Here is a 14,154-nt window from a genome sequence, read left to right as displayed (position 1 = left end):
AGTTATAACACATGACTTTAATGGATTAATGGAGTGAATTTTCCATAGAAAACATCTCACATGATCCTATTTTTGTGGTTGAGAGGAAGTGTACTGTACAAATAATATTACACAATTTGAAAGTTCTGGTTGATACAAACATAATTGGAATAAAAAATGTTACTGAAATACAGACTACAGTCTTATTCCATTGGTAAAAAAAAAAAAAAAAAAGACATCACAACTATTCTTAGTGTATCATCAGGAGAGACAGTCGGGTGCTGCTTTATCAATAAATATTTTTTATATTAAACAACCCATTAGTCTTATTGAGAGCTATGGAAGACTGTAGGTTTTTTTTTAATCACTGTACACAGATATTAGACAGTAGGTTCACTTCCACAAGCATTGTAATAATGACCAGGGTGGAAAATCACAAGCCTGTCAAATTTAGCAGCTTATATAACAATAATTAAATAAAAAAGGAGTTCACAAGCCTTCCAAGCAGGCAAACCTCAACCAAATAAAAACGGTTCCTAATGGGTCTGAAGCACTGATTCCTCGTGTCACGATTAGTTCCCCGTAGACAGTTCTCGGATAGGACAGTTTGAGAAGCTACAGTGTTTTTTATAAACAGATATCACTGCGTGGTGAATTTCAAGTGTGTACATTTTGCATAAAGTGGGCAGAGAGCACCTATGATCAGGGCATAGAGCAGCCGGAGAATAAGGTTGCGTGTCAAACAGGCTTGTGTCCCAACTTTGTCAGAACTCAATAAATCCTTTCAACTGGATTAGACCAAACTAGAGCCATCTGCGCGTGCATGCGAGAGTGTGTTTAAAATGAATATATATATATATACTGCCTGCTCCAACTATGGGAAATAACGGTGGTGAACACTCAGAATCTTGGAAGAAAAACAATTGGGGTTTTCATCCATTCATATGATCACACTGACCATATGCAATGGCAACATAACAGGATAAATAGAAGAACGGCTCCTTCTACAAGAATTTTCAATGAACATTGGATTATTGGCACTGGCAGGCTCAAGTCACACACACACACATATATTTTTATATTTTTATAAATTATATACTTTATATGTTAGGATTATTCCTATATTTTTAGGATCATTCCTCTATTCTTTCTACAGCACTACTAAAATGTTGACCACCCATGTCTGAACGACCATTTTGTATCATAGAGATGGATATTACGGGCAGTTAGCGAGCAAAAAACAAACAAACTAAAGAATCACCTAGGACTATTTCAACATGACGTCGTTGTCTGGCATAAACCTTGTATCTCCAAATTGGATGTATTTTTTCTCCATAAATGATTGCACACTTTTAAATTTTGTCATGTGACATTCTAAAAATGGCAAATATAACAGATCTACAAGCTCACAATGCGATTCATTGTGAGCTTGTAGATCTGCTATTTTTGAACATTTTTTGAAAACATTTCACCTGCTGTATAATGACATGCCCAAACTACCAGGTTGAAAGTCTAAGTGGTTAAATCTGTCTGTGGGCTTTTTATAAATAGATATTTAGATAAAGTTAAATATATCCTAATTTCTCACTAAATAATAATTACATTGGATCCATACAGGTTATGGTTTTGGACATACAAGGTTTCTGCCCGACAGCAACGATAATCTTAACACAAGCAAGATTCAATGGGTCTCATTTCACCATCTACTTTCCCAAAACAAGGATGAATGCCTAGGCTTGTGGTCGACTGCACATACGTCGATGTTTTCCAATGGAGAACAAAGAGTAAGGAGTTGGGGGGAGGGGAACAACAACTTAAAAATGGGGAATAACTACACGAACATGAGCAACTAATGCCAAGCAAACATTGCGTGCAAATCCTCTTCATGTAAACCTTCTGAAATCAAGTGAAAAAGTTTAACGCTAAAGCTACGTTTGGCAGAGTTCGATGGGGGTTCTCTACGCACTCCCAATTCAAACTAATTCTTCGTCAAAAAAAGAAAGAAAACGATATCAGGACCTTGCACACACACACCGACACGGGCCGCTGTGGCGTTTTTTTGTTTCCTCGTGATCAAATAAACACAGTGTTGTTCAGTATTCGTGTCCACCCACCCCCCTCTGTCAAACCCACGTACGTGTGCGTCTGCTTACGGGCCCCTCATTCGCCCAGCCTGGTTCACTACCACAGCCAATACCAGCACAGGGGAGAGGAGCAGCAGACGAATGCAGTCCACGGGCGGGTCACGGTTCGGGCGACAAGAGAGTGTTCGTGTCTAGAAAAATAACTTGCCGTTCCTCTGTCCAACGAGGGGAAGTCCCATTGGGGCGAGGGGCCGGCGGTGTGGGCTGTGTTTTGGTAGCGGGATGGATGGGGGCTACAGGGTGATGAGGTCCACCAGGTTGCCCTTGGGCGGGGTCATGCTGTCTGGGAAGAAGTTGACCAGCGTGTCGAAGAGCTGCGTACGCTGGGCGTAGGTCTGGTCCACGTCTGAGAAACCTGACGGAGGCGGAGGAGAATGAGAGAGAGAGAGAGAGGAGACGGTGAGAAAGAGAGATGTGCAGAAAGGAAAGAAAAACAGACAAAGGGGAGACAGAGAAATGGAATGAGAGAAAGCCTGAGAGTTCAGTCAGTGGGTGGAGGATTCTTACAACTCCATTCCAACAGGAAGGTGTGTTCCCACAGATAGTTAAAGGTCAGGAAACCGTACAAAAGGACCCATGGGATCAAAGAACAAGGACTTCTTATATAATGTGGTTTATACTGAATAAATGCGTCATAATAATTGGTGTTTGGGTTGAGGAACATGGCAAAATCCGGAATTTTTAATAATTTACCTGTACGGGCCTCTGAGTTAAACACTCTGGATTTTGCTGTGAAGGATACTGAATAGGACGCAGACTTACCCAGAGGGATGAAGTCAGAGCTGGACTTGAACAGGGCTGAGGGCAGGAGCTGGAACTGAACACAGAGAAAACAACATTTGATTCACGCTCAATGGCAGTGACTAAGCACTTCCACCTGCAGGCTGACTAATAGTTCATCATTAAGCCGTTCAAGGACTGAATTCCCCTCATGGATTACAGTAAGTCAAAATCACAGGCCGGTCAGGACATGCTGTAGCGTGGTGTTATGCTTGTGTTCACACTGGCAGATACAAAGCTACAGTCTACCATACATTTTCAATGAAAGTCAGCGACATGAAGATTCAAAGCTGCATCCGATGTTTGTAGCTGCTACAAAATCTACAAAGCTACAAAACGTGTTGCTTCCATTGCTCTCCACATAATTCCTGCGTGTAATGGGGGGTTGAAATAATTATTTCTGTCCGCTAGTTCCATGTTCTTATAAAACCCCAGGCTTTATTTTCCTTTATATTTTTCTTGCTTGGCAATGCACGCTTGATGTCGTCAACGAGCTCGCTGTGCAAACAGCAACTCTGACAGATTATGCTGCTCTAATGAATAACTTGGTGTCTTTTGTATCTGCGAGTGTGAACACAGCATTAGGCTACAGGGTTGTGCCAAACTTGGCCCGCCAGTGATGATATGAAATTATTCACAAATTATTTTGTAAATTATTTACAATATCTGACAGTCCCACATATAGGCTAGTGATTCTCAAAGTGGACCCAGGGGTCCTTGATAGGCTTCGAGGGGGTCCCCAGCTAAATTGTAGTTTGGAACAAAAATTTTGTTCCAAACTACAATTTAGCTGAGAATTTTGCCATTTAATGGACTCTTAAAAAAGGTCTGTAACTCCGAGTGTACAAATGGAACCAAGTCCACTTGGTTCCATTTGTACACTCTCAGAGTTATGGGGGTCCGTGACCTAAGACTGGAGATCCTTTTAGTTAAAAAGTGTGAGAAGCACTCTACTGTAATGTCAAAACAAGAGAATCTACCCCCACCGTAAGAATGTTTTTATCCATGTTGGGAGTGCTTCACAGGCATGCGTTTCATAAAGTTTCTCTCCATATCTAAGAGACCTTGAGCTCCTATTCTATAGAGCTTGTTTATCTTTGTTCAAAAGGGAGTACGTATCTCTGTCTGTCTACAGGTGTTCTTTTCCCCCCTTTCTTTTTTAATTAACTGAATGTCCCCAATCAAAGATGTGGCCTTCATGATTACCCCAAGTTTATCTAGCTACACCTGTGACATTTGATTACACACACACTTTCTATCGGTGTGCATTTATAAAACAAATCTTTCTTTAGTACCTTTTACAGCAATAAATAGCAATTCATATATTGATCATTGTATCGGACGGTCTGTCAAAGGTTCAGATCTTAAAATAAGATCTGTGTTCAGGCCCATCATACAATGACTTAGAAAGAAATTGGCCCGAGGACAAACTTACATGCCAACCCCCTGCTGTGTGTTTTAAAAAAACCACACCGTGAAATCTCAGTTAACTCCTCCACACTGATGTATTAGTACCCAGTTCAGGTGCTTGTACAAGCTTATGATTATATATATATATTTATCAGCCATTATTTGACTTTTTTGGTGACATCTTTATCGATTATGCAGTCAATGTGCCACTTCACCTGGCATCCCCATTTTGGGCATGTCATCATAGGCGATAGTTAAAACTAATTTGAAACTATTTTCAAAAATATTAGATCTACGTATCGCAAAGCAGGAAAAGGGCTTAAATGGTTAACTAAAATGTTTTTAGTTTTTTCTGTATACGTATGTTAAATGTTCTGAAATAGAAAATGTAATCAAATCAACATATTTTTTTACTGATTAGAAAATGTTACACTTTTTGTCAACGTATCGATCAAAACATTGGTAATCTGTGGTCTATGATTCTCCAAAATCAGGATTGGAACCAAAAATCTGGCATCGGTCGGACTGAACTTATCCTAAATACTACCATCTCCTATCGCCGTTTCCCTACCTCTTTGGTCTCCTCTGGGTCGCTGTGGTCCACAGTCAGAGAGAGGTCATTCTGCAGGTACTTCAGGGCGTTCAGTGGTTCCGACTGTGCCTTCTCCTCAAACCTAGAAATCGACCCGGACCCCCCAAAAAGAAACATCAGAGTGTTGGGGTGAAAGGCATTGAAACTGGGCTGCAGTTCCAAAAACGAACACTAGAGGGCAGTAAACGTCAAACAATTCTTATCCTGGCAGTGTCAAGTTCAGTGGCATGATCACAGTGGTGGAATACCACACCTGTATTTCCTGATGAGGTATCTACAGTGGCGGAGGAGGTATTCCTTGGAGGGCCGGCACAGTTTGAGGGACCAGAAGTCATCCAGACGCATCTTGGGAGAGCAGGACTTTCCCGGGTTACCGCCAAACAGGTAGTGCACCTGGACACAGGATGTTGAATGAGTACATGCTAAGCTAACCTGGTCTAACTGGTGTCTATGTCTGTGCGTGCGAGTGTGTACTGTACTATATCTAGAGGCCTGAACAGCCATCAAAGATTCCACATACATTTTTACCAGGGGGAAAACAAAACTAGTATCAGAGATTTACAAGGCACTTAACCACTTCAACCCTCTAGATATGCATTTCGTTGACAGGTGTCCCCCAGGGGTCTGTACTTGGCCCGTTCCTTTTTTCGGCCCCTCTACGCCAAATCTCTTCGCTGAAAATAGCCGATCCACAGTACAAGCTCACAACGTCGCGATGCGTCGTGAGCTTGTAGCTCCGCCCATTTTGGTGTTAGAATGGTCATTTTCGGAGCTAGGGTTGATGTGGTTAAAAGACAATAGATCAATAAAACAAGTGTCTGTGTGTGGTCACCTTGTGCATCTCATCGTAGACCAGCTGGTGGGCGAAGCGTGGACAAGGCTCCTCCTCCTGCAGAGCTTTGCTGGGGTTCTCTTTCACCGCTTGATCATTCTTATATACACATGACCTAAGCAGAAACACACACGCACGCACAACAGACGCACATTAGAGGCAATAGAAAAAGCCCTGGAGCGGACGCTGTACGTCCGTCCGTCCCTCTAGTATAGAGGAACGGGTGCACATAAACATTACGCTTGAAGTGTCTTATGAACTTATTTCAGTGGACATGCTGTAACAGAACAGCTACTGAGACCAATGTACTGGAACGAGAGAGGCTACAGACTGTTCTTTCAGAATTACTGTTCCAAGCAGCTTACATCAGAGAGAGCGGAACACTGAGTTTCACTACTGAGGTGGTATGCACATACGCACGCGCGCGCACACACACACACACACACACACACACACACACACACACACACACACACACACACACACACACACACACACACACACACACACACACACACACACACACACACACACACACACACACACACACACACACACACTAGCGAGAGTACACATTGCTTCTTTTTCGAAGGGCAAGAGGGATAATTATGAAGTCGTTTTCGGAAGGTCAGGAAATCCTTTGAAACATGATACGCGGCGGTGGCGATTGTCGAAAGGTCTTGACTGATATAAACCGTTTAGTTGTATGCACCTTGTTTGTGCGAGTGTGTGACAGAAAGAGAGAAAGAGAGAGAGATAAAGAGAGACAGGGGGAGAGAGAGAGAGAGAGCGAAAGGGAGAGAAAGAAAGAAAGCATAACACGGTTGGTTACCAGTTGTTACGGGCGATGTCGTAGATCCAAAATGAGTTGCGGACGTTCTCTTCCCGCTTGTCCTTGTCCTTGCTGAGGCCTGACAGGACGTGGATCTCGTTAAGCTCAGGGTCTATGGTGGCTCTCTGGGTAAAACCTGTCATTGGCACTGAGGGGCGGGGCAGACACACACACACACACACACACACACACACACACACACACACACACACACACACACACAACACAGTAGCACTTACAAATGGAGGTCAAGTCAAGCGATAACATCACACATGCCTTAGCTATCCATTCCAAACTATCCCCTTTAACACAGTAGGTAGAAAGCTGCTTGGGTCAGCAAGCAGACAGAAATGACAGATATGGTAATGTTTAGAAGCTAGCTGGGCCAGTGGGACAGATTAGCATAGTAAAACATAAAGGAGGCAGCAGAGGAGCATCATCTGACATCTCGCTGTTAACCTATTAAGACCGGGAACGCATCTGTGTGTTATTTTAAGACTTTCTTTGGGCTATTCAAAAATAGCAGATATACAAGCGCATAGCGCGGCACCGAGTGCCGCGCTATGAGCTTGTAGATCTGCTATTTTTGAAAAATCGTGAAAATGGGTGCAAATCTTTGAATATATATATCTTAAAGCGAACATTTTCAACTCCGATCTATGCTTCTGGGGGTCCCTGGAACAACATATTTTGAGATGGGGGTCCGCGGCCAAATACATATCCTTTTGGGGGTCCTTGACATGGAAAAGTTGGAGCTCCACTGATATAGCAACATACGTTTTTTTCAAAAATATACATATATTCAAAGATTTGCAGCAATTTTCAAGATGTTTCAAAAAATAGCAGATATACAAGCTTGTAGAACTGCTATTTGTTTTATTGCCAAAGAAGTCTAAAGCGTGACACAGATGCGTCCCCGGTCTTAAAGGGTTAAAGATGCACCTTTTAAACCATTAACCAAATCGGCGGATGGAAGTACGAGAGGCGATTGAAGCATAACAGCTTGATAACGTAGCAATATGCCACCATGGCAACGTGACCCGGAGGAGACGGAAAAAGAACACAGTGACTGTGATGCAAATTTCAACCGGTACGATCACCCCCCCAGCGCCCTGCAGTACACAGCGGTTCACTGGATAAATGTCAACACATGCTGGACTTCCTTCTGCAGAGTAAACATGGCAAGGGAACAGGTTAGATACGGAGGTGGCTTACAAACTCTGCTGGCCTAATTGTATAATGTCTTGTTTGGACAGTGAGCCTCTGTTGCAGATGGGAGAGAAACAAGTCATCCTAAAGCACAACTGATCCAAACATCAGTCGGTCAGCCTTCGTAGGTTTTAAAACATCCGTCTGCTAATGAATTTTTCAAAGCACCATAAAGAAAATAAGCTGTTTCTCTAGTGAGCTTGACCAGAGCCAGGCTGTTGATCTATTATTCATCCTTGTTACATTCCAATGCTGACATATTACTAATACCAGGCACGGTAAGCCAAGTAAGTCAAGTCACCAGGCCTGTGTGTGGCAAACATATCATGCCGCACTGATATTTAAGGAGGATAAAACGTTTGCCAAACTGAACTGGCTCGGTGTTTCTTTCAATCTAATTTGAAGGGAATGAGATGAGAGCAGACACGACACACAGGCATACTGAGGCAGACAGCCTGCGCCCCCGTACAGAGGAAGAGCTCATTAGGCAGGAGTTATGAAATGGAAATGAAGAGCGTGGAGATGTTGTCGTTGCAGTGCTAGTGCGTCTGGCCCCGACCGCTGCAACCATAAACATTCAAGAACTATTACGAGACAGAGGGAGGGAGAGAAAGACAGAGAGACAGAGAAAGAGCAATGTTCGAGCTCGCAGCTTCCTTCTTGCCAAAATACATTGTGTTCTTCCTCTCTCTCTCTCTCTCTCTCTCTCTCTGTTTCATTCTTGCTCATCCCTTCAGATATTTTTGATTCCTTTCCCCTCTCGCAGTCGGCCCGAGTCCCAAGCCCTGCCCTCCCTCTCCCCTGGTCCCTCCTCCCTGCTGTTAGGGATGATACAGAGGCACGAGGCCTATGGATGGACGTCTATTTATACTGTGCTGCGGGCGAAATCTGCCGGGGTGGCAGGGATCACACTCAATCTGTGTATCTGGGCAGGAAGTGGCCGACTGCTGTGCTGCCGGAGCTTTTAACCAGGTGCTGCAGAGAATCTGTCACATCCTCTCTCATAGAGGACAGGAACAGATGCTATCTCTTTCTAGAAACATCCACGACTACACACACACACTGGACCCCGCAGTGTCCATTTAGCGTCTTCAGCATCGTGTGGTGGCGTACATATGTTCGAGATAGTCGGCGGGGGGTTGTTAGTCGGAGGGGGGGTTGTTTATTTTATCCAATGGAGGCACGGTCTTGACGGGAAAGGACACACATTTACCCATGAGACTACGGTGCCGCCGCTACACAAACACACACACACACACACACACACACAGACGACCGCCGATGAGTCAGCTGACGGCCTGTAAATGGAGCGCATTGTTGTTATTTGCGGGCCTTAATGTGCAGGCCAACACACGTGCTCACTTCTCTGTTTGACAGAAGAGAGGTCTTAAAGGTTTCATGACGTTCAGTTTTACCACACATTAAAAGTCTTTGTCATGGTCCTTCAAACGTGTATAGAAAGTTTTAACAAAAAATTCCACTCTATTGATCCATGGCAGGTGTTTTTCTCTCACATTTCTAAAGCCTTTTCAACTGCAATGAAAAAATAAATCTTTGCCTGCGGTTGTCGCTGGTGAGGGATTTTGCCTGTCAATCATCGCCTCTGCTCCGCCCCCCCCAAAGGAAAGGATAGGGGAGGGGAGGGGCGAGGAGGAGAGTGGGCGGGATTAATCGACTGTGACCTCACTGTCGAAGGGCCAAGCTCAGATTACTTTTCAGCCTAATTATTCAGAAAACCCCAGACCACAGAAAATCCACTGAATGTTCAAAGTTCAGATTTTTTTGATGTATTTGAGGTCATAAAACCCCCCAAAAAACATTAAAAATAAAAAAAAGTGAAAATGAATGTCATAGAACCTTTAACTGTTGGAGGGCCTACAAGGAAATAAAATGTGCAGGCTTGTGTTAAAAGTAACACTACAAGGGTAGAGTAAAATACCACAGAAATGACTAGGTGTGAATTTCTTGGGATCGATTTGGCCCGGACTAAATTTAAAATTCCTGTTAGTGGTGAAATCGATGTCGTCCTCTCTGGGGACATTTTACTGTTCCCAAGAGCAGCTTCAGTCATCACTACAAACACGGCATGAAGGGATGCTATTTGCAATGATTTACAGCAATTATCCCATCAATTCTGATTTGGTTTTTATTTCACTCCGTTTTAAGCTTTAATTTTGTCCTACAAGATGCTCTTTATAGAAATTGGCATTATCATAGATGTAAGAGAAACTATATCCACCATTTAAAAAAAAAAAAACGGACCGCTTTTACAGCATGGCTGACAGCCAAACCGTCCAGAACAGGGTTTGCCTGCATTATCTGTATGTATGTACAGTATATGTCTGTCTCCTCAAAAGTAGACCAACCATGGGTCATGCCACTATGTGCATGAAACAGAATCACCAAATGCAGCATGAACAATCTGTCTGGAAAGTGAAAATTAAATAGTGTGAAGGTTGGTTTTGCAGTTGATAATCTCTCAATGTTTTTTTTCTCGCCAGGGAATCTGTTCACATTGTTCTTGTTCTTTGCGCTGTTTCCATTTGGCCACAGAAGACGAGTTGACATGCGTGTTTTTACGGCTGTATGTCGGCCATTGTTTGTATACTAATTACACGTCTGATGAAGATCCCACAGTGACAGAAACTCCTGTTTGTTTTGGTTGCCTAGCAACATACCCAAAAAGCAACTAGGAGGACAATTGCCTTCTCCCCTTTGCCTGGCGTTGTGCCAAACGTCGAGCGCTGTGCACACCATGTCCTATCTGCGCCTGTGGGGCCAGGTTTACAACACTCGAGCATCTCAGTGCTTAACGAGTTCCTGCTTGGAACTCAAAAGAAAACACTGTGCTTGGAGTTTACTGCCTCATTTAATTGCTATTCTAACCTCACACAAAGGGACTGTTTCTATATCTGCTATTTTTAACTAACTAGTTTTTAACCATGCACCTTTAATGTATTTGACATTGCTTGTTATTATACAAGAAATATTTGACAAATTCCGACTTGTTTTCCTTGTTTCTGTCGTTTCTCTATTATTTACCTCTTTCATGAAAATTCCATTGAAACTGCGTGTACGACAAAGAATTTCACCCAATTTTACACACGTAAACCTGTGATGTGACAATAAAGTCTGAATCGGAATTACTGTCCTCAAACCAGAGGTATGTCTTACTCGTTTAAAACTGTTAATTTTAAACTCGACTAAGCATGACAGACTGAATACTAAAAATGGAACAAAATTAAAAGATAGCCTTTTGGAAGTTAACCCTTCAAATGCCCCTTAAACAGGCATCCTGCCCATACTTAACTCATTCAATGCCAAGCTTATTTATGGAATTTTGGAGTGCCACAGCCAAAATTCATTGTAAAAAAAAAGTGCTCAGGAGCCGAGATACAGCCTTTTTCAGTAAGAAGTTAAACAAAGAGTGAATGGAGCAGCAAATCTTCAAATCATCATATCTTGGGTTCTGAACATGTTTTTCCAAAAATAATAAAAGGAAGAAAAAAAGAAAATAAATGATTTATTTTTTTATTTTTTTCATGGCGTCTTTGACGTCATGTGGCACACGGGGCGTCAGGCCTCGTGACGTCTTTGACGTCATGTGGCACTGGATGATTTAAGTGCAGGTTAGACCTACACCCTGCAGTGGGTGAGCTGACAGGTATGTCACAAATCTTACCCATGCCCGAGTCCTTCTTGGTCCCATCAGATATGATCTCCACGTGGTCTCCGTCCACGTCATAGCTGAAGAAGTCATTCAGGTACGTCTTGGACCTCTGCCCCCCAAACACGTAGAGACAGCGGTTTCTCTGTAGAGAGAGGCCAAGGAAGTGGGCAACGTGAACAAAGCGGCGAAGACGGGGTGTGAGAACAACCGAGGGTGAAAGAGAGCAGAAGACCAGCTCGGTCAGTACCGCGTTCAACGCCAACACTCTAAATAGCTGACATTTTCCCACTGTTCCTATTTTCCTTGGCTCCTTGAAAGCAGAGGAAATCTGGTGCACATTTCATGCAGTTCATGGCTAAGACGCAAAACGGAAGGCGTGTCCTCTGCGTACTACATTACATTGGTATTTTCTCCCCCCGATTAACACATCCACTGCCAAGGGCTAATCTCATAATGTACTCACCAGTGCCAAGGTGTTTTTGTTGTTTTTTTGTTTTTTTCATGTCGCCATAGATCTTGTTAAAATCCTTAAGATTGAGCGCTACACAGTCTGTTTACATCCGCGCGATCTCCCTGTATCTCCCAGTGAAAACCACGTGTCAAACGGGGCATCCATGTTTGAGTTAGAGCGGATTACGTTAAACAGTGAAATGCGAGGAGAAAAAACTACAGGAAGAGAATTGAGTTTCAGTTTCGTCTGTAGAACGAGGGCGGGCGTGATCGTGAAAACCGGATCCCAAATAATTCTATTTCCTGTCATCAAACCGGAAACGGAAGTGGATCAAAAAAATTCCGAAAGTGCACCCGGACCGCGCATGCGCGAAAAGACCGCAGCCCGTAGGGCTACGGTCTCGGCGCTTAACAGTTGGATTTAACGGCCCGTAGGACTACGGTCTTGGCAGTTAATGTGTTAACATATATCCCATTATTCCACATATTCTTGGCTACGATCTACTAACTGGCCACAACAGACATCGGGCCTCTGGCACTGAACAATGTTGACCAAAAAAAATAAATAAACTCACCCAACATTTTCAGTACAATTGGGATAGACAGAATTTGGCCAATCTGAATACAATTAAACATAATTTCTCTCGTGCACATATTGATTTGTCGACGACAGATTGAACACAGCACCAAAACACCGCTTGCTCACAGACTGAAATGCATGCATCCTAATTTGGTAAATCGCTGCAGTCAATATTATTTCTTTCCTTCTTTCTTTCTTTAACTACTTAAACCTTATTTACTTCATTGCACAACAAATAGAGAAGATTTTTTTTTAACCCTAAATAAATTGTGTTATGTGGTTATTGTGACATGGCCAAAATAGGGATGCCAAGTTGAAAGTGCTTAAAGGAGAATTCCGGACAAATTAAGTGTTATCTTTCATGTCTCGTTACTCACCTAGCGACGTAAAAAGTGGCGTTCTTTTTTTCCATATATGCTTGTTTCTTTCCAGAACCTGGCAACTCGTGTTGCCAGATTCTGGAAACAAGCAACCAGTGTTAAATCGTTCGCCATTAACGGCAGGCTCGCAGGAATTTTCAGCGCATGTTTGACTATCATGAGACTCTACAATGAATCGTAGAAGAGAAAAAAATAACATTGCATCGGTTATAATAGACGAACTTCACTAACCCACGCGCTCCCATTATGACAACGGAGGGGGTTTAAAAAATGACGACAGGGGAATATATGGAAAAAAAGAACGCCACTTTTTACGTCGCTAGGTGAGTAACGAGACATGAAAGATAACACTTAATTTGTCCGGAATTCTCCTTTAACTACTCCCCTCCCCTCTTCCATTATTGGCCCTTGTGGGGCCAAAGCGCCCGCAGCGGACACAGAGAAAAGGATGACTCACGGTGTGAAAGAGCATGCAGTGACCAATACGGGACTGGATGTCCTCTGGCCCGGCGTTACAGGAGTCCTCTCGTAGTAGGCTCCACGTGCCCGCCTGGCACTGGTAGGCGTACAGGCCGCTGAACTGAGGCTCCGACGTCCGACTGTCCTCCACGCTGCCGTTGCACGTCAGGATCCGACCTCCGAACGTGTAGATCATGTGCTTCTCCGAGTCCATACACATCTGACCGGGGGGGGGGGGGGGAGGCGGGAGGGGATGGTGGGGGTGTGTGCAAGGGAGGGACATCCGAGAGGAAGCGAGGAAGGAAAAGAGAGGTTACAAAAAGGACAGCGGGATGAGACTCTGGATCCCACTCAGTTTATCAGTTTTTTTTATCAGTTTTCAAGATTTTTCAAAAATAGCAGATCTACAAGCTCATAGCGCGGCACTCGGTGCCGCGCTATGAGCTTGTATATCTGCTATTTTTGAATAGCCAAATAGCCATGAGACTCTGGATCCCACAGTTGGATTTGAAACAATGGATTTACAGTTATACAAATATTAAAACATGTCTACCTAAATTCTAGTTTTGGAAGAACCGCTGTTGGCTTGTGTGTATATCAAACAAAACTAGAGGTTTTCTGGAGCCCATCTGATGTGCCAAAGAAGCCCAGAGATCTTTTGGCTTCCATTAGACGCAATCCTGTCCATGCCTGTTCTGTGTGAGGGAGCCAGGGTGGAGAAACGTAACTTTCTTTTGGTTTTCTGGCAATTAGTTCAGAAGTTCTTGCTGTCATTACATGTAAATACTACATTTAGTAAGTCTGTACTTGACTTTTTGTAAGATTGTCTCTATTATC

At 43.3% G+C, this 14,154-nt stretch overlaps 1 protein-coding gene across 2 annotated transcripts in view; it reads right to left on the bottom strand.

The window, feature by feature from the left end:
- Positions 1–159: 159 nt before the first annotated feature.
- mkln1 (muskelin 1, intracellular mediator containing kelch motifs) overlaps positions 160–14,154 on the bottom strand; it is a gene marked incomplete at its 5' end in the record, with an annotated part of 29,130 nt that continues 15,135 nt past the window's right edge. For both annotated transcript variants that reach the window (XM_080420631.1, XM_080420630.1), the window contains 8 exons: positions 160–2,478; positions 2,886–2,940; positions 4,885–4,987; positions 5,159–5,298; positions 5,738–5,852; positions 6,570–6,717; positions 11,461–11,590; positions 13,316–13,537. In XM_080420631.1, the coding sequence (XP_080276757.1) occupies positions 2,357–2,478; positions 2,886–2,940; positions 4,885–4,987; positions 5,159–5,298; positions 5,738–5,852; positions 6,570–6,717; positions 11,461–11,590; positions 13,316–13,537 (1,035 nt within the window). In that variant the 3' untranslated portion in view covers positions 160–2,356. The remainder of the gene's footprint in view (positions 2,479–2,885; positions 2,941–4,884; positions 4,988–5,158; positions 5,299–5,737; positions 5,853–6,569; positions 6,718–11,460; positions 11,591–13,315; positions 13,538–14,154) is intronic.

Source organism: Gymnoscopelus braueri (genome assembly GCF_963280865.1).
Source record: "Gymnoscopelus braueri genome assembly, chromosome: 23".
NCBI lineage: Eukaryota > Metazoa > Chordata > Actinopteri > Myctophiformes > Myctophidae > Gymnoscopelus > Gymnoscopelus braueri.
Note: the sequence above shows the minus strand (reverse complement) of the source record. Positions and strands in the feature narration are given on the sequence as shown.